The sequence below is a fragment of the Falco punctatus genome (assembly GCF_963210335.1).
Source record: "Falco punctatus genome assembly, chromosome: 3".
NCBI classification, from domain to species: Eukaryota; Metazoa; Chordata; class Aves; order Falconiformes; family Falconidae; genus Falco; species Falco punctatus.
In genome coordinates this window covers 83,919,093-83,941,579 of record NC_137582.1, presented here as the reverse complement: position 1 = coordinate 83,941,579, position 22,487 = coordinate 83,919,093, and the positions used below count along the sequence as shown (strand labels likewise).

General features: G+C 37.4%; 1 protein-coding gene across 10 annotated transcripts in view; it reads left to right on the top strand.

Annotated features, from left to right (window-relative positions):
* Positions 1-22,487, top strand: part of CTNND2 (catenin delta 2) — a 680,231-nt gene that overhangs the window by 497,343 nt on the left and 160,401 nt on the right. For all 10 annotated transcript variants that reach the window (XM_080382082.1, XM_080382078.1, XM_080382083.1 and 7 more), the window contains one exon: positions 7,273-7,405. In XM_080382082.1, the coding sequence (XP_080238208.1) occupies positions 7,273-7,405 (133 nt within the window). The remainder of the gene's footprint in view (positions 1-7,272; positions 7,406-22,487) is intronic.

Genomic DNA, 22,487 nt, shown 5'->3' with positions numbered 1-22,487 from the left:
ACAGCACATCCTCCTCTGCACCACATTAGCAGATACAAATACATTGTAGAGACCACATTTTTTATGAATCTGTGTAAGCACTACTGCATGGTGGTTCTAGTTTAGGCCACATGGAAGCATAAACCAAGGAAAATTTCATAACCCAAGAGCAGCATCCAGGTTTTTGGCAGGATTGCCAAGTGTTTGCACAGCTGTTTTACGTTCAGTTGTGCTAAATTTGAAATCTAGGGAAGCTGTAATATACATGCTTAACTAAAAATAAACTACATATTGGAGTCAAATGTTTTCTCATTTATTAAACACTTAAATATTTAAATGATACGTTGCCAGATTACAGAGTGTTGCCCATTTCCATCAGTGAAATTATTGATCCGGTAAAGTGGGTCCAGGAATGGTACATAATATCATAACACAGAGTATACTAGCAGGTCACAGTATACCTGTGTAAGTAGATCCAGCATGTTACTCAAGTGAAAATCTGTAACTATTGGCCAAACACGCCTGTAATGTTTGCCTGCTCAAGTGCTGACAAGCTCTGAAATAAACTTCAGTCATACCTCAAGTGTCATTCGACTCTGTAGTGAAATGCGTCCTCTTCAGTTCCATTTGTACGACTTGTAGAATTTTTTGCCTGTGAATTAAGTTTACAGTTGTGCATGTATTAAAAATTAAGCAACCCCGCAGTGAGGAGTTTGTTGCAATCGTTTTTTGATGTTACAAAGCCATTAGTCAAGCATGCTGCTCTAACAACAGCAGCTGTTCAGAAGGTGTTAAGAACTCCATTAGAGAAAGAAACGGTGAAGATTTGTGAGATTCAAGAACTGCAGGTTTAGTGAGATGTTTACATTTACTTTGACTGTGTGACCCTGGACGCATTTGCATCAGTCATACAGAGCAATCCAACCCCACACAGGATGCAGTTTTCAGGTTGGAATGAACAGGAACATAGATGGATTTCTTTCTTTCATTACAACTTACATTTTTATTTGTAGAAGAAACATGTATGGCACCTTTTCTCTGTCCTTATTTCTGGTGCTTTCAAATTTAGCCTAAACTATGACAGATTATTTTGTTCCTGACTTTTCCAGTAGTCTTGGTTTGGTTTATCTTTCCTGAAATGACAAAACAGAAGTACAGGGAGCTCTCTGCTAATGAGGGTTCATTGCTGCCTTAAGGGGTTTGTTTTAAGCACTATATTGTGGATGCAAGTGGTTCAAAATCACTGTGGGGTTGAGGATGAACATGATCAGTTGCTTGTTGTTGTACACTTCTTTGGCCAAGTTTGACTAGAGAGGACAATGTGGTGAAGGGTTTTGTCTGTTTTTCAAGGTGAGTGGAACAAAGATTGACATCTATTTTGTTTCCTAAAATTGTGTGCTTACAGGTACCCAATATTCATATGTTACATTTTAAAGCAAATACAGTAGTTCTGCCTCTCTTAAACTGCAGCAAATCATTCAGACTGGTGAAGTATGTTTGAAAAAGGGGAATACTTTCTGCAAATACTTCAAATTTAACTCCCAATAAATTAAGTGTAATAAGTATATGTTCAATTTTGTTTGACCAGCTGTCATAGAATCACAGAAAGGAAATGAGGGAACAAGCTGTTAGATGGCTTCTTTATATCACAGTACTTGTCTGGATTATCTTTAAGGTTTGGGTTTTTTTCTTTTTTTTTTTCCCCCAGTTAAGTTTAACATCTTGTCTTTGCTCTTTTTAAATGTACTAAGATAAAGTCCTCAGAGAGATGTTCCTGTAGTATTGGTATATTCCCTTCCAAATGTTTGTAATAGAAGTAAATTTCTCCCTTTCAACATGGGAGGTAGTTCCTTCTTTGATCTTCTCTTGGCTTTTGATAGTTCTTGTGTTTGATCCTGAGCTACATGTAGTTTGTTTTTTCCTAGTACTACCAGAAAACTATTCTCACAGCTCTCCTTTCAGAAACGAGACAAGAGAGAATTTTCAGGCTTTGTTTATTGAATTGGGGTGGGGGAGCGCAGCGCAAACAGAAGGGTATATCTCTGTAGGCATAAGTTCAGCAGAAAAACTTGTAGATTGGCATTAGCAACGGACAATTCTTATGATTTAGAATTATAAGAAAGGTTGTGCTTACCTCTGATTATATTTTCTTTGCCTTTGAATACCACTTCATATACAAAAATCTCTCCTTTGCCAGTCTTAAAACTGTCTCTTATATATGCATGTGTATGAAGACAGGTAGGCACATATGGACCAGTCTGGTTTAAACATACAGTTTTGTAATAAATACACCTAAAAATTTGTATTCTTTTTCTTTGATAAATGCTTGGTGGTAGTTCAGTGTTTGTCAAGCATATGGTTCTTTACAGCGGGCGTCTTCACAGTGCTGCCTTTGGGGAATGCTGCTGAGACGGGAATAGCTCTGGGTGTCAGCGCTTTCCTGTGCCAACTGCTTGATCAGATGTGAATGTTCTGCTCTAATAATGTGATTCAGAATTAAGAACCCAAGCTCTCGTGAGATTCACTGTGACCAATGGATGGAGAGTAGACCAAAGCCATCACACCTGCTTCTCCAATGCTCTGTAGAAGTGGTCATGCTTAGTCACCAACTGGAGACCTGTGCTTTCAAAACTTACTCTGTAGCCTTTTTAAAATCAGTGCAGATATAGAGGAACTTTGGATTTTTTTTTCTGTATGTCATCAGTATTTGCAGTAGCAGAAGAAAATTCAGTCATAATTCAAGCAAATATTTAGATGCAGTACACTGTATCCAGCAGCACTTTTAAGCCTCATAGCCACTGCACTCAGTTGTGTTATTAACAATCGCTTTTAAGTCTGTATGTCCTTTACTTTCTGAGATGTACATGATACGAGACAGGAGTAGGAGTTGCCATATTTGCTGTACTCCAGTCAGCGTGGATTTCTTGGTGTTACTGCTTTTGCTGCTCCACTTCAGATTTGTGTCTCATGTCTGGCTCCTTGTTGATTCTTTTAAGTTGCTCACAGATAAAATGTAGCTTATTGTGATAGTCTAGGCATGCATATTGCCAACTTACATATAACTCAGTAGCCTGCTATAATCCATGGAACATCTGCCTTAGTCACCACTTCAACCTAAGACCATCTGCAGGTTTCAAAATGAGATCAAACCTACATTCCTAGAGCACCATCAAAGAAAGAAGGTGGAAAGCCTTGGCATGCTTTGGTCAGTCTCCTCAGATGAGAGTGCTTCCTAGAAATAGTGCACTTTCACAACGTGCCAAAATACTTGAAGTGCACAGCAAATGATGCTTTCCAGCCAGAGCTGTGTTCTTGCACAGCTGTGATTGTCTTGTGGAAAAACCCACACCACCACCAGCAGCCTTTAGCTGACCTGAACAGCTTAGTGTCGGTACTCCAAGGGAAACTTAGACAATAGCAGAAGATACTGCATGTACAGATGCTAGCTTACTCTTCATTTTTGGATCAACTACACAGATACATTGTTAGCATTCTCAAAAATTGCATGCCACACACCTCCTCAGATTTACTCCAGCCTTCCGGCTTGTTTCACCATCTGTGTGGATATTGCCTCGCTTGCATCTTGTAAGCATGGGGGATGTTAATAAAGAACACAGGCTTAGCTATATTTGTTTAGGTTATTCACTACAGTTTCAAATTTTGCTCAATTCTACTTTATAATTTCACTAGGGGTTGGACCCTCGTATGTTGACAGTTTACCTAATTTCCATGGAGCACAATATCAGAAGTTTCACAGAAATGGAGGTAGATTGGGTTTCCATCATCCCTCTCTCTTCCTTTAATCTGACCCATGTCTTCATCAAGTACGGACCCTACTACTGCTTTTTGCTGGTAGGCAGTAAAAGATACTTTGCTATCTGATTTCAATTACCTTTCCAGGGTACAACCCAGTTTATTCCAGCTCTTGACTTCTGCAACATATTCTCTATCCATACTCGTGGTTTTTTCTCATACTTTTTGTTTGGCTCTCTATTTTAGTATGTATTTTTTGTCATACAGGTATGCCTGGAGCCATGGCCTGAAAGTTCCCCCACATCTATGCAAAATGTTCCAGACAGTTTTGTACCATTGTCTTCAGGATTTTTTTTTTTCTTCTCAAGACCTTTGCCAGTTGACTTTGTTAAGCAGCCTTCCTAACTTTTCATATTTAAACCAATTTTAAAAAAAATATTTTTTTCAAGTAAATGTTAATAGAGTGGCAAGCTTGCAGTTCTTTAAAAACAAATAAAATCCTCTCTTTTCTCTAGCTCACTTATTTTTTTCCACCTAGAAGAGACTTGTATAAAATAAATGAAAAATTTAAACCCCTGGAAACTGGTCCTTCTTGTCATGAAGGCTACTAAAATTATCACAGTTATTCAAGCAGCCTTAACTGTTGACAGAAGTTTTTGTTTGTTTTATATAGCTACCCTATTTGATTTAGAAACTACTAAAAATATAATCATTTTAGAGACCATCTGCTTGAAATGACAGTGCATACTGGAAGTAGATTTTTAAACTTTTTTTTTTTCCTGCTTTGTTCATTATCTCTCCTAAAACTGGTGACATCAACTCAGTATATGGTGCTAAGGGTTTCTTTTCTGAATCAATTTTCTACTGAAAGTCCAAAGTACACACAGCCATTTCCAACAGGTATTCGTACTCACTTATTTGCTGACTTTTCTTTTGGGAGATCAGAGGGGAAAAGTAGGCACAGCCTTTTTTTCATGTGTAAATACCATGTCAAGACTGCAGGTTCATCAGAACAATTAACCATACCTTTGATGAAGGGACCTTTTCTTTTTACCCCTTCACTACTTCTTCTGGCCTGCATTCTGGGGCAAGAGGAAGAAGAACCTGAGCTGGTCGTCATGGTCCATGGCATACTATTGCACATAATAGGCTTTTGGGTTGTTTGTTTTCTGTTCAAGCCATACATATATTATGAAGGAGGAAATTTCCTTTGGCAGCGAATTTGGTGGTAGAAGTGCCAACACTTTGAAGTATAGTTATTCAGTATAAAACAACTCATTCAGATGTTCCCCCTCATTGTCTTGTCATACAAGCTGTTTTCTTCTGGTATTTTGTAACCTCTCCAAAATACCAACACCTCCACTTGGCACCTAGGATTGAAAATAAGAATAAATTAGAAGTGGAGGTAGGCTAATTAATTTTTCCTCAATAAGGTTGGTGGGTTTGGGGTTTTCATATTTTATCTTTAAAAATTTTCTGGAAGATGTCTTTGAGTGGCTGAGAGCCATGTATATGAGAGGCAGATCTAATATGTTCGAAGAACCTGTAACAAGTGTTACCATGGTTAACAGTAAGAAATCAAATATAAGAGGAAGCTAACATGTCAAATAACATTGTTTCTATCTCCTGTGTCAATTTATGATTTGCTTCTGGGTTTGTACTACCCATTTTTAAATAGAAATAAGTGCTTAACCAAAGAATCACTTCTTTTAACAGTGTCATAGTAAGCTGATACACACAGAAAATGTGGTGTTAGCCATCTTCAGCTGCTGAAGTTTCTAGTCTTCCCTGATACCCCTTACAATGTTGTCTGACCTTTCAAAATATCAATTCAATGTTAAGATCTTTCTAAACATATGCAAAAGGTCTCTTGTAGAAGCTTCCCAATAGTCTGTATCATCTAAAGGTTCAGTGGAATAGTCCATATATAGTTTATTATTGCATCTTCCTGGTTTCTTTGTATTAAACACTTAATGTGAAATGTAATATTCATGAGTTAACATCTGTTTTGTCAGAAGAGAAATAGATTAAATTCTGAGTGTATTTTTTTTTTATATCTCCTGTTTATGTTCTGATCTTCATAAAAATACAACTGTAATGACAACTCTCAATCTGGTAAACATCTCATATGAGAAGAGAACAGACAGTACCTCTGTTCTGTAGTAATTCACTATTATTGTCAGATGAGAGTTGTTTCAACGAAATGTCTTGGGAGAACTATTGTACTTAAAGTGTGAGATGCCTGATTTTACTTGAGACAGACTGAAGAGCTACTGTGAATTCCCCCAGTGATGTATGCTCAGCCTCAGTGCAGCAGAATCCCTGTAATCTGAGATGGAAACTAATGATCAGGAATATTTTTTCAAATATTACAGCTGGACTCTACCACAGCTCTTGTGGGGTTTTTTTTGGTGATGAACTCCCAGGTGAACGGCAACAGAGAACCTATAGACTTTTTCAGAAGTCGCCTCTTTCCCCTAATTTGACTTTCTTACCTTGTACATGTAGCATTAGAGGGAAAATGAGAAAAATATTTATATGGCACAAAAAAATAGCTCTTAGTGAAAAGGCATGTGAGAATTAAATATCTCATGCAGAGTGGCTGTGTGCAACTCTGGTGCTTGAGACACAAAGTCCAAAGCCATTTTCATGAATGATTTTACCCTTAAACACAAAAGGGAAAAAATTACCTGAAGTGACAGATTGATTTTAGGTTCAGTTCTGGAAGCTGTAGAATACCTGCTGGGAGTTGTTCAACACACTTGTATTCAGTTGTTTCATTTGATGCTAATAGTGTTTCATGCTTTGTAGGATTAAAGAAAAGTACAAAGTTTGAGGTTTTGTATTTGCCTAGCTGCTTTAGATTGAGTAGTGTGAATGAATATTTAAAAGCAACCTGACATATAAGTGTTTACTGTATAATTGTAACATTACAAAATCACAGAAGGGCTGAGGTTGGAAGGGACCTCTGGAGATCACCTGGTCCAACCCCCTGCTCAAACAGAGCCTGAACTGTGTAACAGTTTTACATTGAGCATAGACCTTATCTGGAAAAAAGTAAACAAAAAGACAAAATAAGCCATTACTTTCTAAATAAGATAGCAATTTATACCAAACTTGCAGTAAGTAGAAAGGACTTTCTGACAAACCAGCATTTCATAGCAAACCATTTGTGGTTTTGCTTCTAACCTCCATATTTTAATAGGAAAATATAATGATATGAGCATGTATTTTCTTTCTTATAGTAAGATTTCATACAACCGTTTTAATTTAAGAAGCTTTAGCGGTTAGAGACCTAGTTCCATAAAGTTATGTACTCTAATTACAGTTGATATAACCTTTTATTTTCTTTTTTTTCAGAGAAGTACAGTTTAAAATGAAAAATAGCTTTTTATTTTATTTGATGTTTGCAGTGAAAATAATGGGGGGAAAGAATCAAGATTTTACTCGGACATGTCTGTCATCTTTTTTGACCCAACTGTTGCCACATTTATCCACTAACAGCAGAATTTTTGATGAATCTTTCTTATTTTCACACAGAGAGTTTGGATGGCGAGATCCAGAGCTTCCAGAAGTTATACAGATGTTACAGCATCAGTTTCCCTCAGTACAGTCCAATGCTGCAGCCTACTTACAACACCTCTGTTTTGGAGACAATAAAATAAAAGCGGAGGTAAGATTTACAAACCCTTTCTCAGCACTGATGCTGTCTACCATTTATCAACACCAATTGCTAATATGTACTTGAAAAAGAGTTACAAGAGAAGTCACATGTGTATGTCTGGATCCATTTTATTCAAGCTTTCACTTAAGTAATTTGTTATCATTGGAGAAATTTAAAAAATGCATAAAATAACATTATCACTCATTTTTTGTTTGGTTTTGAATTTTTATTGATTGGATACCATTTAAACACTGTATCAGTACTTCAGTAAACAGATAGCGGCATAGTCTTAATCTCACTGAAATGTATGAGCATTTCCATAGGATTTTCAAAGAGTGACGTTTGGATGCTAAGTGCAATCTCAGAATATGAAAATTAAGCAAACAGATTCTGAATCAAAGCCTGCTTTAATGTATAATTGTGTGAATAGAGTTTAATTTCACCGGGTTTTCAGCTTGAACTATGATCATTGGTCTGTGATCTTGAAATACAGTGCAGATTGTATCTAAAATGTAATTCAGACAGCACTATAGACTGTTCTGTACCTGTAGCTGATCGGTACTTCTTGCTTGCTTGATCCCTGTGGTTAATGGGACCAGTTCAGCTTTTGGCACAAGTTGAAACAGAAGGAAGGCAGCTCTGAAGGATCTGACAAACACACAGGAGTCAATTAAATCTGAATGCGTGAAGCAGTCACCAGCCCCAGCTGCCTCCCCTGGCCCTCTCAGAGATACTGCTAATCAGGGACATGTGGTGTGTACATAAATCTGTGCCTGTACTGGCATCTTTTAGCCTGGCGTGTAAAGGTAAACTGAGATCAAGATCTGCTATTGCTTATTTGTCAGAACTGTGCAGTGATGCTCACTTGCTAGTGCTTCATTTTCTTCACCCTCAGCACATACCTCTCATGGGTCTATCTGGCTGTAGCTTTCCCTTCTAGGCTTTTTCATGCAGAAGAAATCCCCCAGTGAGTAAATAAGTATCTGGTCTGCTGGCACTGGCAGAACTGCACTAGTTGAATACATCACCTCAAACATCTTAGAAATAATAATAATAAAATAAATCCTTACAGAAGTGTTAAAATGAAGAATGTTCATGCACTGGAAAAGAGAACTCTGTTACAGGTATCGCTGAAAATTTTAACTGCACGCTTTCCCCATACTCTTTTCTCATCCTTATTCACAAATTAGTTTTTCAGTAAAGGAATTGATTTATCTTTGAGAAAGTCAGTTAAATTATTAGAGCAATTTATTCGTTGCACAATCTGTGCTGCCTCCTGTTAGCCATAGATTGAGAGCCCTTAGGTAGCTATCACATTTGAGGGAAGAATATGGTTTGATTTTCGTTGCTAACCATTTAGGGAAAAGAAGACTGATTGTTGTTGATGTAACCCATCCCAGTATGATACCAGCCTTTGTAAGCTTCAGACTCACAAGCTGGAAGGATGAAGCTGTATAAAACAGTAAAGCACTAGGCAGCTCTGAGCTTCTCTGAAAAAAGATAACAGATAACATGAGGATTTCTCCCCTTCAGGTGTTATTATTCAGGGCTTTGATATATTCCTCACTCCATAATACATAAACTGTGTTTGGAAACAAGCCAAAATACATTTTTTTTAAACAGTCCACCTGAGAATTTGCTTTCAAACATCTTTCAAACTTCTGGTACTGTGGATTTTTCTAAAGGCAAAAAATGGTATGTATTGTTCATTTTTCTAATGCTTTGTGGAGCTTTTTAGACTAAAGCATCCAACATTAGCAAACTGTTTTATCTCTTTCTGTATCTATCTATCTATCTATGAATCTATAATATTTAGTAAGTCCTGTTGTGTTTAGGCCATGATTCAGCAGAGCACTTAAACAGTTTCTGTGTTCGTTAGAATCAGTATCCACCCAGAGGGCTCGATAGTGTGCTTAGGGTCTGCTTGAGCTTTCCACTGAGTAAGAATTTCTTGAGGAACCTTTTGTGTGAGGAGTTCAAAATCCTTTTGATAAGGGGATATTGCAGCAGATATCTGACATTCCTCCTAGGGTTGAGCCTAGCCAGAGGAACTTGAGTGGTGCTGTTAAACCTGCCTGGGACAACTCACATGGTGACTGTTAAGGATGTGTGTGAATTATGAATCGAACTAACACCTAAATAATAAGAACTGATACCAAAATTCACTCTTCTGCAAAGTATTTGTGTTGCAGTTGTGTGCTGTGGCCAGGTTCTCCTCTATCTGAGAATGACCACATTTAATATCCAATTCCTTCTTCATGGAAAGTAGCACAATAGTCCTGCTTCATTCACTTGCAGGGAAACACTCCAGCTTGGACACAAGGTGTAGGCAAAAGAAGCACCAGGACACATCCAGGTGTAAGTTTGAGATTACAAAGCTGAAAAATTCCAATTCTTTTGAAGCACAGAAGATTCCTCTTTTACCAGATACTTAGCTTCAACATAGCAAATGATTTGGCCTAAAGAAAGAAAACTTAGTGGTCTTTACAACCATGGAGGAAGACAAACATAGGAATGTGCAAGTTAAGAAAAATGCTGGAATTTCGTACAACAGTCAGTCACAGAGGAAAAAGCAGATTGAATTCACTAGATAATTGGTTAAGTGTTTATGTACAACATGCACTTGAACTTACACACACATACAGAGGTAATAATATTATGCAACAATTTAATTTACTGGTTGCATTGAATTTGAAAAGTAATGCAGTTGTTAAAGTTTCAACTCTGGAGTTGCCTGACAGGAAAAAAAATAATGTTCATTTACCTTTATCATTAGTGAGCATCAAATTGTCACACTGCATTTAATGGCTGTTTTATCAAGAGCTTCTGGAAGTAGTTGTCCTGAAATAATGTTTTGATTCTTTTAAGCATTATTTGCGCTGTATTGCCTACCAAAAAGTTGATGAATTATCTGTCCTCTGAACCTGACCATGCTTTCAGTCTTCCAGTTTTGTTGTTGTATAGCGGTAAACTTGTCCTACTTTCATAAGAGTTTAGTGGGATTTGAATAAATTTATCCTCATCTGCTTGGCAGGACAAAGGTTTGCATAGAACAGTGTCAGCTAAAATTTAGACAGAAATAGAAAATAGCAGCTATGAACATACACTTCTGATTTTCCTAACACCTTTTATGGTTTTACCATTACATTTTTCTCTTCTAAAATGCTTTAAATGTCTGTGGCTGAAGTGTGGAATGCTACCCCTTGCTTCCTGTGCTCCCCCCAAGAAAATAAAGTGGAAATACTCTACAGAAGACAACAGAAGCGCAGTCAAAAACGTTTGAAGTATGGCTAGGGAAACAAGAGATCTTTTTCCCTTCATGACTGTGTTCTTTATGATAGGTGTTATTTCTGAAACGTGTGTTGATCACATGCACACTTCTGAATTTGATAATTTCTCTCAAAATGTACCTTTATTGCTACATGAGCATAAATGCCCTGTGCAGTCTTTTATGTAGCAATGAGATCTGCAAATGCCCTTCTCTAACTTAAAGGACCTTCAAAGTTAGTAACTGTTTATGTGAAGATGTCCCAGGCCAGGTACTAAAACATCACAAGTCATTTACTTTTTCACAAAAAAAAAAACCTTCTGGACTGTGTTAGCTTTTATATTTCTGATAGAATTTTTCTTTTGCTCTTTCCACTCCTGAACATACCAGTACAGTGACAGGTAAATGAGATAAACACTGACTGCCGCTTGTATGCTGCTAAAAGCTGTTCAGTGCTAGTCTTTATTTAAAAGTATAATTGTAACTACTGCTCTTACCTGAAAGTTTTCTGCAAGTGCTACTTCTGAGTCCCCTGAAGTATTGTTGACTGCAAGGCATGCACTACATCTGCTGTTAGTAGTGCTTCTCATTCTCTACCTTTAGTCCCTGTGCTTGGTGCGTAGGTGGTACAGCAGACATTGGAATGGAGTTGGAGAAATTGGATTATCTTTGCTAATGTTTGATAGTTAGATTTTTTGACTCCTGTTGAGCAGTGACCAATCCTCACTGAAAATCTCATATATCTGAAAGGGGACACCGGGAGGCAGAAGGCTAAAGGTAAAAATTGCCAGGCAGCCCATTACAGTTAGGCATAATAATTCTGTAATTCAGAATCTCAGAATACATTAGCAATTCATAATATAAATTATTCTTTCATTGATGACAGTGAAGAATGCAACTAAAAGGCAAAAGGAAAGGGGGGAAGAAGTTTTGATCTGGTATTTGAAGGCAAATGAAGAGTTGATCAGGCAGAAGAGCACAAGAAGGCCCTTTCAGATGGCATTTTCTCCTTGGGAGAGGGCTCTTACACTAACAATGGTGAGATTGTCAGCAGAGCCAGAGCAGCCGGTCCTGGATGCCAAGGAGGAACAGACAGGGGATATAGGAAAAGAGAAGTGTTTCAAAATACTCAGCAGAGAACATTTCTTTAAAAGAGCACATTCTATTAAACACAGGATTCATTCTGCCAAAGCAATTTTTCTTCCTGTAATGACATCTTACTCCATTGTATGAGGTCACTATATAAAAGGGTTGAGTTGTGCAGTTTCACACGCCAACACCATTTTGTGCTCGTGGAAGATGGCAGCCTGCCATCAGCTGCAAAGGTACAACAGGTCACTTGGGGTTTTCTGCACCAGTGACTCCTTGCTGCAATCTAGGAAATTAATTTTTACCATCAAAGCCACAACACTTAGGTTCTCCTTGCAGGAAAATCATGCAAAGATGCTAAACAAAAGAACAGCAACCTGAACTGTCCTGCCTGAAGCTTTCCCTGGCATCCTTAATAAACACTGGTGCATCGGACAGTTTCCTCTTTATCTTGGAGAGCATTCCTATATATATATATATATATATATATACACTCCCTTCAGAAGTATCAGTCCAGGCATTATTGCTGGAGTTCTAAGGAGTTCTAAAAACTGACTGATTGCACACTGAAAACATTTTCCCAACTTGCTCGGAACCATCATTCACATTCATTTTGTCATTAAACTTAAGGTGTTTCTGCATCGTCTTCTCTGAGTTCTTCAAAGTGTGCCCATAACCTTTTCAACACAGTACCACCACTCTTTCACCTGTTAGGCAGCAGGCATAGACTATATTAACCTCTTGTTTACCTTCATTATAGTGTTGTAGTAACTCTGATGTCATCCGTTGTACTGGCACGTGCATGATGGTCAAGGGTTCATGCGTACCTGTTTCTAGCATGGCTTTCTCCCAGGGAATACTTACACTTAGTATGGGGTGGTGGAGAAACAGTCCATATTGTTTTAGACCTGCTGGCTAATACTGACAGAATTCTTTGGTTTATAACATTTGAAGGATCCAGAAGGTGATTGAAGGTGCTCTCATCTTCCTTGAAGAATATCTTGATTTTGTTTCTTCAGTGTTATGCAAGGTTCCCCTGTTTTCATAAGGGGTCCCAGAGAAAACAAGAGTATCCTTCTTTTCCTATGTGTTTGAAGAAGAATCATAATTTTGCATTCACCTTCCCATAGCCTTCCTCTTCTCTCTTTTTCCTCTGAAAACTCTTCAGTTAAAGCCTGGCATTTGGCTTGTCCAGTGATTATACTGTTAGTTTTCCATTAAAGGCTTTATGTAAACTCCTTTAATCTCTGTATGCAGCATGATATAGTCATGGTATTTAATTTGAATGAAAGAAGTATCTCATAGGCGATACTGAGAAGTAATGTAAAAATTGCAGAGACTCTAAAATATTTGCTGAGTGCATTTTAATGCAAACAGCAACTACATACTTTCTAAGTATACTTCCCTGTTCAGTTATAAACATTTTATTAGTATGTTGATAACTATAGTTTTCTTAGGCTAAACATCTGTATGGGGAAAAGCTCACATTTTGAGAAATGTTTGCCTGAATGGTTTCACAAGGAATTTATAACTTTAATGATGATTGCACCTGATTCCCAAAATGAGCCCCTAGATGTTCATACATTTGCTTACCTATGTTTAGATTACTGCACGCAGGAAGGTTCAGTTTATCGCCCCATCACCCCGGGCATCACCCTGCCACCCCATTGCCTTTACAAGTAGATGTTAAACAGTCCCTTTCCCTACTCTTTCTGTGTAGTTTTTACTGGTAGAAATTATTTTAATGAAGTGAAGCAGGACCCAGTGACATACCCAAAAACAAGTCTTTATGTAAGAATTTATGGGTTTAATTTTTATAGAGCCTCATTAATGATGATTTTACAGGACTTATCTTTCAGGTTCTCACAGGCGTCTAGTCTGTTTTATAAGAAGTCAAACAACAAATAGTGTGTTGTTTTGCAGTATATGTTGGGGGTTTTTACTGTCACTTATTCATATACAAAATGCTTTCTTCTTTTTTTTTTTAATTTATTTCATTCTCAAAATAATTTTGGAAGTGACCCTTTGATTTTTCTTTCGTAACTTGTCTTAGTTTGCATTGGAGAATACTTTTTCAGAGAAGACATTCCATTCCTTGTATCTTGTCATGCAAGAGTATGATTTTACACTGAAAGTTAGTTGTAACTTCATGCACGACTGTCAAGAGCACCACAGAGTCTTACTCTTCACAGTAAGACAAAGTCTGCAAATAGCTTTATGATTACTTCTTTCCCATTACGTTCAAGATTTTTATTCTTTAGCATGATGAATGCCGATTTTTCATTCCTTCTCAAAGGTTATTTAACTTGTAATGTTATTTTTGCAAAGAACTTTTGAACTGGAGGTACTTCAAGAATGTTTTTCAACCAACACAGGCTACATCGTTGCAGTATTTGTGTTGTACTCTATATATCTTACATGAGAAGTGATATCTATAACTGCAAAGTATAGAATAACTGACCTATAATTATTAAATGAGACTTGATCAGCTGTGGAAATGATAATAATTACAAAATCAAACCATGACAAGAACAGTTCATTTGATTAATTTTGTGTATCTTTTATTTTAGCTTTCTCTAGCACACCTATAGCTAAAATCCACTCTTACGCAGCAACACAAAAAAATTTACATTTTTATGTTTCATTATAGCCAGAGAGAGAAGAGAAAGATGGGGTAAATATGTGAAGATATCATAATTCATGAACAGATTAAGTAAAAGCTGGATACCTGAATATACCTGAAATAAAATTGGTTTATACTAAAATCACTTGACTAAGTTTCAAGCCCTGGGTCCATTTTTAGCCCTCCATGACTATGGGCTCTACTGTAAAACAGGGATTATAATTTTATTCTGCTTTGATTATTTTCTTTTGTTCTTCTCTAGGGTGATAAGATGGCAACAAGCCATCAATATCAACACCCATGCAGTTTCAGGTTGAAAACATGTGTAAGGGCTGTCCCTCTTTACTTTCATTCTGGGTGCCTCATCTTGCAAAGAGACTGAACAGAATTAATTTACAAGTGACTGAAAACATGATTATTTTACAGAATAGTGGGCTTAGTATTGGGAATGTGTGATGGCATTTTTACCCCAAACACCGCTTTACACTGATTTGATGTCCATCCATTCCCCACTGCCCAGTTACTCCCTCTCCAGGGAATAGCCAGATGGAAAAAGTTTTGCCTGCTCTTTGCAGAAGTTCCTCTTTAAGATATATTTTTCTGTGATACTAATAAGTAGTCAGCAACAATGAATTAGAGCCAAAACAAGCCAAAATATTTTTTTTTTACATTACTAACTACTGTCCGTGCTTCATATGGATAATTGCAGCTTTGCTGTTGTTGCCTGGACTATCCTCTTGCTGCAAACTGTCAGCAGTGTCTGCAAACACCTTTGGGACACAGAGTTTGACCTCTGTTCTGCTGCAATTTAGGGGCCTGGCACTGGTCTTCTTGTGGGCTGAACGGAGTGAGTGAGGTCTTGAACAAAGCCTGTCTAGACCTCCTGTTTATCGGGGTTTAGCACTTGCTCCTACAGCGTACCTCGCAGGAAATGAGAATACTGGCTAAAGGTTTCTTTTTCAGCTCTGGGCAGGCAGAGCTTGCCTGTGAGTGGGTAACTGCGTAGAAGAGGCTTTCAGGCAATAAATTCATTTAGCCAGAAAATTCGGATGTGAACATCTGGTGATAATGCTTCATGCAGTTAGGAGGAGAGAAAAAAAATAGAATTATTTGTGCAAGAGGAATGCCTTCTTGCTACTTCCTGTGGCATGCAGCAGATGCAGGAAGAACATCGCACTGTGTCCTGAGTATCTCTTTACTGGTCTGAGGACAAAATGACAGGGTTGTATTAAAACATTAGTAAAAGCTTTACCTTTTGTATTTGACAAAAATTAGATGTTAGGGAAGGAAAGGTAATCCACACTGAAAGACAGCGTCATTTGACATGAACTAATACGGTGTTCCCACATTTTAAATGGGCAATAAACATATTTGCAACTTTTTCAAGTAATATAATGTTCTACTGTATGTACCATGGATTTTTTTCCTATTCATAACTCTTCTGCCAATTGCTTCTCTGATTTATTAGGCTGATGTGTGAATGCAGAGGATTACTTTCCTATTGTAAAGCATATTTTTTTATTACCTTTCTCATCATCCAGCAAGCCACAATAAGACTTTGCACACTATATATAGAAATAAAATAGCCTAAGATCGATAGCAATAACTGTAATTTGATGCTTTCTCAACATATCTGAACTTAAAAGGTTGGCAGCAAAATTATTTCAATACGGTGTATTGCAGTCCTGATAAAAAGGCAAAGCCAAATGAAAATTCTAAGGTAAAGACCATCAGATGATCTCCAAAATGTGTTTAAAAATACAAAGAGGTGGCTGTTACTAAGCTACCGAGAATGGTTCCAGCATAAGGCACAGATTTGTAGAGGCATAAGGACAACTAAGGCTCTAAAATTAAAATACATACCTGTCTATCCAGCCACTGCATAGAACCAGAGTCCTAAATGTAATCTCAGAGTAAACTTATAGCAATGCTACTGAAGTCAGACCTGCTCTCTAGGGTTTACACTGGTGTAACCCAAGAGTATGACTCATACCACAGAAGGAATAAAATAAAAAACAAGACAATTAGAAACAAGATACAAAAATTAATCCATTTTGCAAATCTGAAGTTTAGCACGTTTTGTTGTGGGCCAGATTCTGTCTTTATCCTCATCCTGGGAAAGTACTGCTTCCTGATAAATAGCTGACATTTCTAAGGTTGGTATCTTGTTGAGACCTTGGTTTGGGCAGATACGGATCTGTGAGATACGGCTTGAAAAGTTACTTGGAATATAATCACGGTTTTTATTTCACAAAGAGATTTGATTTGTGCCTGCGTACTCACCTGTATAAAAAGTAGGGATGGTAATGCCCACTAGAAGGTTCATTTAACATATATAAAGAAATAGTTCATGCAAGATGGCAAATGATATATACAATAGGTCCAAATCGGCCCCTACATTTCAGCTGTTGCTGCTGCCACAGTTGCTGAAGAGCAGGTGGGAACGCAGCCCACCGGTGTCAGCAGCACTGCTGCATCTGTCTGTTTGCCTGACCAGACATATTGCGTGCACATGGTTAACCAAGCAAGGCCCTGAAGAAAGGGACACGCTCCTTACCCCACACACAAAGGTATGACAGGGTTTTGGATGAGGGTTTGGGTGTTTTTTTAAACTGCTACTTTGCTAGTCTTGTATTGAGGAGCAACTGAAAAATTGCTGCGACTCACAAGCTTTATAGAGTAGTAAGAAGTTAGTCCATTAGCAGTGAGGTGGCACTATTTTTTATGGTCATTTTGCTTGTTCCTAATTTCTGTATGCTTTTACTGTATTCTGCTAATTGAAAAAAGAGAATTCTTGTTTTATGATGGAGAGCTTTTGGAAAGTGTCGTCTGAAGCTTATTGGCAGTCCAACAAACAAGTGGAAGGTTAAGTGTCAGGAAAGCAATAGGCAACGAAATGGAGAAGGTTGCTGGGGCCTTCTGCAAGTCTGTGTTCCACGTGTCCTGGATACCACGTGAGATTTTGGTTCTCACCTATTTCAAAGATGTAGGCGATTTAGAAAAAAAACAAAACAGAAGAAAGTCATGGATTTTAGAAGACAAAGAAAGCAAACATGAGCTACACAAAGGGGAAAGAATAATATTCAAACCAGGAAAAGTATCTATATGTATGCACACACTATAATACATACTCTTTTGCAGGTATATATTTAATTTTGCATATTGAACTGTGGGTATTTCAAAGTACGTTAGATACGAGGCAGGCTTATTTGTGCTGACTTCTACTCCATTTATAATACTCATGTAAATGGAGAGTTGGAGGAAAGATCCTGCACTGCAGTTTTGCACTGGAGCTCAAATTACAGGTCATAGTTGTAGCTTTGTCACAGCTTGCCTTTGTGATGTTAGGCAAATAATTTAATTTAATGTGCCTTAGTTTCTATTAGCAAATCTTACTACCAGAGAGGGATGTTGTGAGAATGCATTCATTAGCTTTTGAGGCAATAACTGGCTGCCCAAATACTTCAGCTTTAATACAGAAAATTATTATGTGACTGAGAGATTCTTTGAAGATAGTACATCAGTTATGAGGAGAGAATACCTCTTCTTTAAATTGCAGTAGAGAATGTCATGGGAACAGAGGGTCATCAGTGTGATGCTTGATCTAATAAATTATAAATGTATTTTTAATCTGAGAATGATGTGTTGTTTATTCTATGGGGCAACTATCTGAGATAGCTACAGCAAGCATCAAAACAGTCTTTTTGAATTATAACTGAAACATCAGATAGAGTTGTTCTGTTGTTTGGGCTTAAATGACTTTAAAAAAAGGAATTTTCTGTGGTGACCACCATGTTGCAAGATGATGTTTGTGTTTACATGGACTAAATCCCACTAATAATACACTTAACTGAGTATAGTTAACTACAGCTTCAGAAATTTTCATCTAACAAGAAGTTGATGTCTTCTGCTATTGCTAGAATATTTGAAGTACTTACCTATTGCATTTGTCTAAAAAACTTACTTTTTTCTATTTACATTAATTTTGTTTAAAATTTTCTTCACCTTGTTTATCCTCACTAGGAACCTAGTTATAGGAGTGGCAGGCTGTTCTTAGGTATAGTATATATGTTGATTGTTCCCCCCGCCCCCATTAATAAATGTAATCCTTCATTCTCACATAGATGCGTAATTCTTTTTAAATACCAGAAAGTAAATGATCCAAACCCTTGGCCTTAATCATAATTTTTCAATCATCATAATTTTTCATTTAACTTCAGACAGTACTAGATCAGTGCTTGAGTATGCCAATGTCTTTTGCATCCTAAATTAATATTGCCATTGCATTACCTATGAAGTGCACACTGCTGAACCTTCTTCAGTACTGGGCCTCCATTGACTGTTTCAAAAAGGAAAGACTACAAATTGAGATTAAATAATTACAATACCTTCTAAGGGCTTTGTCTTATGTGTATTTTTCCTGATTTGTGTGTGTTCCTCAGTGTTAGTTTATACCTCCAGTGATTCAAAAGCTGAGAAGCTTGATTAATGCAGGTCAATGCCGATCTGTTCATTTTAGGAGATACTCTTTTAACAGTGGGATTGAAAATCGCTTTTCTGATACCTTCACAGTCAGACAAGCACTTTAGGTCAGCTCTGTGCCTGCAGTTGGAAGTGTTATTTGGATGATCCCATTAATGCCTGATGTTTAGAGTAGAATGCTTGTGTCAGCCTATGAATGTAATGTTTTTTAAGAGTGTTAGGTTAAACTGCTGTACTATTATAGGTAACACATACCTAGCCAGAGATTTTTTTAGTAAAAAAATAAAATCATGCTAAAACCTTGATTTATAATGGGCATACCCTTCCTTCCAAGCATGAAAACCAAAATGTATCACAGTTCAGAATACATTAAGGCTTACTGGCTGAGAAGGCGGCACGTTTATTTGTATGTTTTCAAGGCAATTTTAGAGCATGATTTTGAGTCTCCTCCTGTTCAGAACATGTTTTCACGTCTCTGTTAACCCCACACATAGATCCCAGGATCTAAAGAGGTCAATTAAGAGGTGCAGGAGAAACAAATGTATACTCAGTAACAAAAATAGAATATCCACTCCCAGAAGAAAAGCTTCTGGGTGCTGACCCCGTGTTGTGCATCCTCATGTGTCACAGACCATTCCTCCGACCACCTGCCTGATTTCTACAGGGAGAAAGAAGATCGGCCTCCTTCTGCAAGTGCTGCAGTATAGCACAAAGGGGACAATTTTTATTTAACTTCAACCAGAACATTGTATATGTGCCAGTGGTTTAAGTTATTTATATTATGTCTGTTCACAGCTTTCTGTTGCCTTTATGTCTGATCTAGTATGCCCTAATGACAAAACCATTCTTAAACAGGACCTATATCCAAACCCTAATTTAACTTCCTTAAACAAATTAGACTTCAGAGCTAATGCAGCAATTTGCATAACATTCCACTCTTATTTTAAGCTAAATTTTCTCAGCACTTTTTTTAACTTGTAGCAAATTACTTTGCTAATGAGACTAAATTACCCTATGATGTTACAGGTAAATTTGTCTGTAATAAATCTCACGATGTTTGCAATTTACGGTTTTGTATTGTCTACCTGCTGCTCCATAGACACGTCAGAAGAAATAGTGGAGAGGAATTAAAGTTTGAAACAGCACATTTATTTTAAGAGACATATTGTAATGAATACTATTCCCATATTCTGTTTTGATAGAGATTTGTCTTCTTCCCTTCACATCTATTTTAAGTTTTAGGAATCAGCCCTCTGAAAGCAGTTAGCAATGAGGCTGCCCATCTTCCAAACCCTTCTCTGAAAAAGACTCATTTTTTTCCTCTTAGATGAAAGTCATTTTAATAATGCAAACAAGGTAAGGATAAGAAAAGTCTCATGGAGAGGATTTGAAATTGCAGTGAAAAAATACAGAAATTTAATCATTTCATATATACTGTGTATAACCAATCAGTGTGGTCAAGTTGTGTGTGGGCAGTGGCCTCTTGGACTTTCCTGTAGTCCTTGGTCTGTATGGGCAAACCAGTAATGCCCAAACAGTGAGCCTGAGAGGAGCAGGGTGGCCGTAGCCAGAGTGTTTCAGAAACACTGTGCTGTCTGCCTCTGTTTAAAAATGCTTTTGACATTTGGTTCTGCTCACTTGCGGCTTCTCCTTCCTGAACCCATGAAACAGAATTGTTCAGAATCCATTAGTGTGTGAAATAATAAGCATTATTCTGCTAGTTAGAAAGCTGGCATCTACAAGAATTAAAACTCATTATTACTAAAAATTTCCAGAAGCAGATTAAAATTGAATTGTCATTTTAATTTGAGGTTTATTGGATATATACCATCACCTGTGCTAGAAGTCAGTTGTTCTCTTCCATATGTAACACAGTGGCATTACAAAAATTCCATGTGTTTTGATATATTGAAACATGCTTTCTGAATAATGGAAATGCCACAGAGTAAGTGGTGGATGATGCAGTGTGTTATGTCAATTAAGATGGCAATTAATATCCCTGTAGCCTAAAATGGTTTGATTGTTGTTAGAGTTCCTTTATGTGTTCTGGATGAAGAGTTACTCAAAAGTGGTTATTAAGAAAAATTTGGAAAGTCAGCATTTAACAGTGAATTAACCTTTGAGTTAGGACTGTAGAGCTGTTAATGGTGGAACGCATTAATGTCTTATTGGGAAGAGGAGACTGTGTTATTTTAGAAACACACTTTATCACTCTGTCAGTCTAACAGTTTTTGTCACCTATTCTTCATCCTCTCTATTTCCATTATATTTTACTTCGTACAGCAGGGTAGTCAGAATTAAATGCAGAAGAGGATGTTCCAGTTATACCTACTGGCAAAATTTGAACAATATCTCGGATACCCACTTGCTGAGTATAAATAGAAGAGGGGAGGGTGTTTTGGTTTCTATCACAGCAGTATTTTTAGGCTGTGTTGGAATACTTCATTACCTAACAGTCTTTGGCTAAACTGTTTAAAACTTCAAGCTTCACTTTTCTTCCTTTTTGTAGCTCTAGCTCAGATTTTTACAGCTTTCCAAGGAATGTAAGAGGCAATTTCCATTATTCAGTGATTGAGAGAAAGGGTTTTGCTTCTCTTCTTTGCTGCTGGGAGGAATAGTATAATATTTTTTTTTTTTTTAAATAGAGTTGAAAAATATAGTAATAGTCACAACAGCTAACATCTCTTTGCTTTGACTTTGCTTCTGCTTTTGCAAAGCCGTAAGCAACAGCCAAATTCCAGGGCCAGTTTACTCATACCTTGATATGAAAAAAGATCACTCACCTATATTTTGTTCACATTTGAGAAGTTATCTGTCCTTCTAAGTGTGACAAAGTACTTTTGATTGTAAGTCAAAGCATGAATTCTGGTCAGTCTGACAGTCCTGGTTATCCTCACTTTTCAGGCAAACCTTCCCTATCCCCAGGGAACCAGGTCAGTTGGCTTTTCACATACAATTGTTAGACTTTAAACAGAGCCTGGAGGAACAGTGTGGCGTCTGTGCTGAATCGGTTACAGGTAGCATGCTTTGTCAATTAAGGTCACGGACTGTGATGCTGTTACTGCTTACATCTGACAATAATTTGGTTTCAAGCTGTGTTATGATTTGTGCAAGCTTGGGCATGCATTTGTAATGAAATGAAAAGTAAAAGGTAAATTAAGAAGGCTGCAGACTTTCCTACAATACTTACACTTTTTTTTTCCCTTCCTAAGAAATCCCATGTTCATAAATTTTCCTTCTGTTGGTTCTTTTCAGAGCACAGAAGGTAGCCTTTGGCCAGAGGGGTCTCAAAAATAGTAAAGGTTGTATTTAACCGCTGTAAAACAAAGCAGGGAGAATATACCAAGGGCTGTAGATCCAGACATCTTTCCCAAAGGGAGCTAAATATACCCTGGGAGAGGTCTCTGGATTGTTTGTTGTTTTGTTTTTTTTTAATGGTGCTCTGTATCTGATCCTCTGACTCCAGCATACCCTTTGTATAAGAGTGGTGCTTTAATGCTGCATGAACCATCTCCTCCCATCTGTGGGATTAGTGTTGGTAGTCTTCATAGTGATTGGGACCAAGCTCTTAACTGCTGCTTGGAAATGGAGCAGGACATGTTATGGCATTGCATCAGAAGGTGGGCACT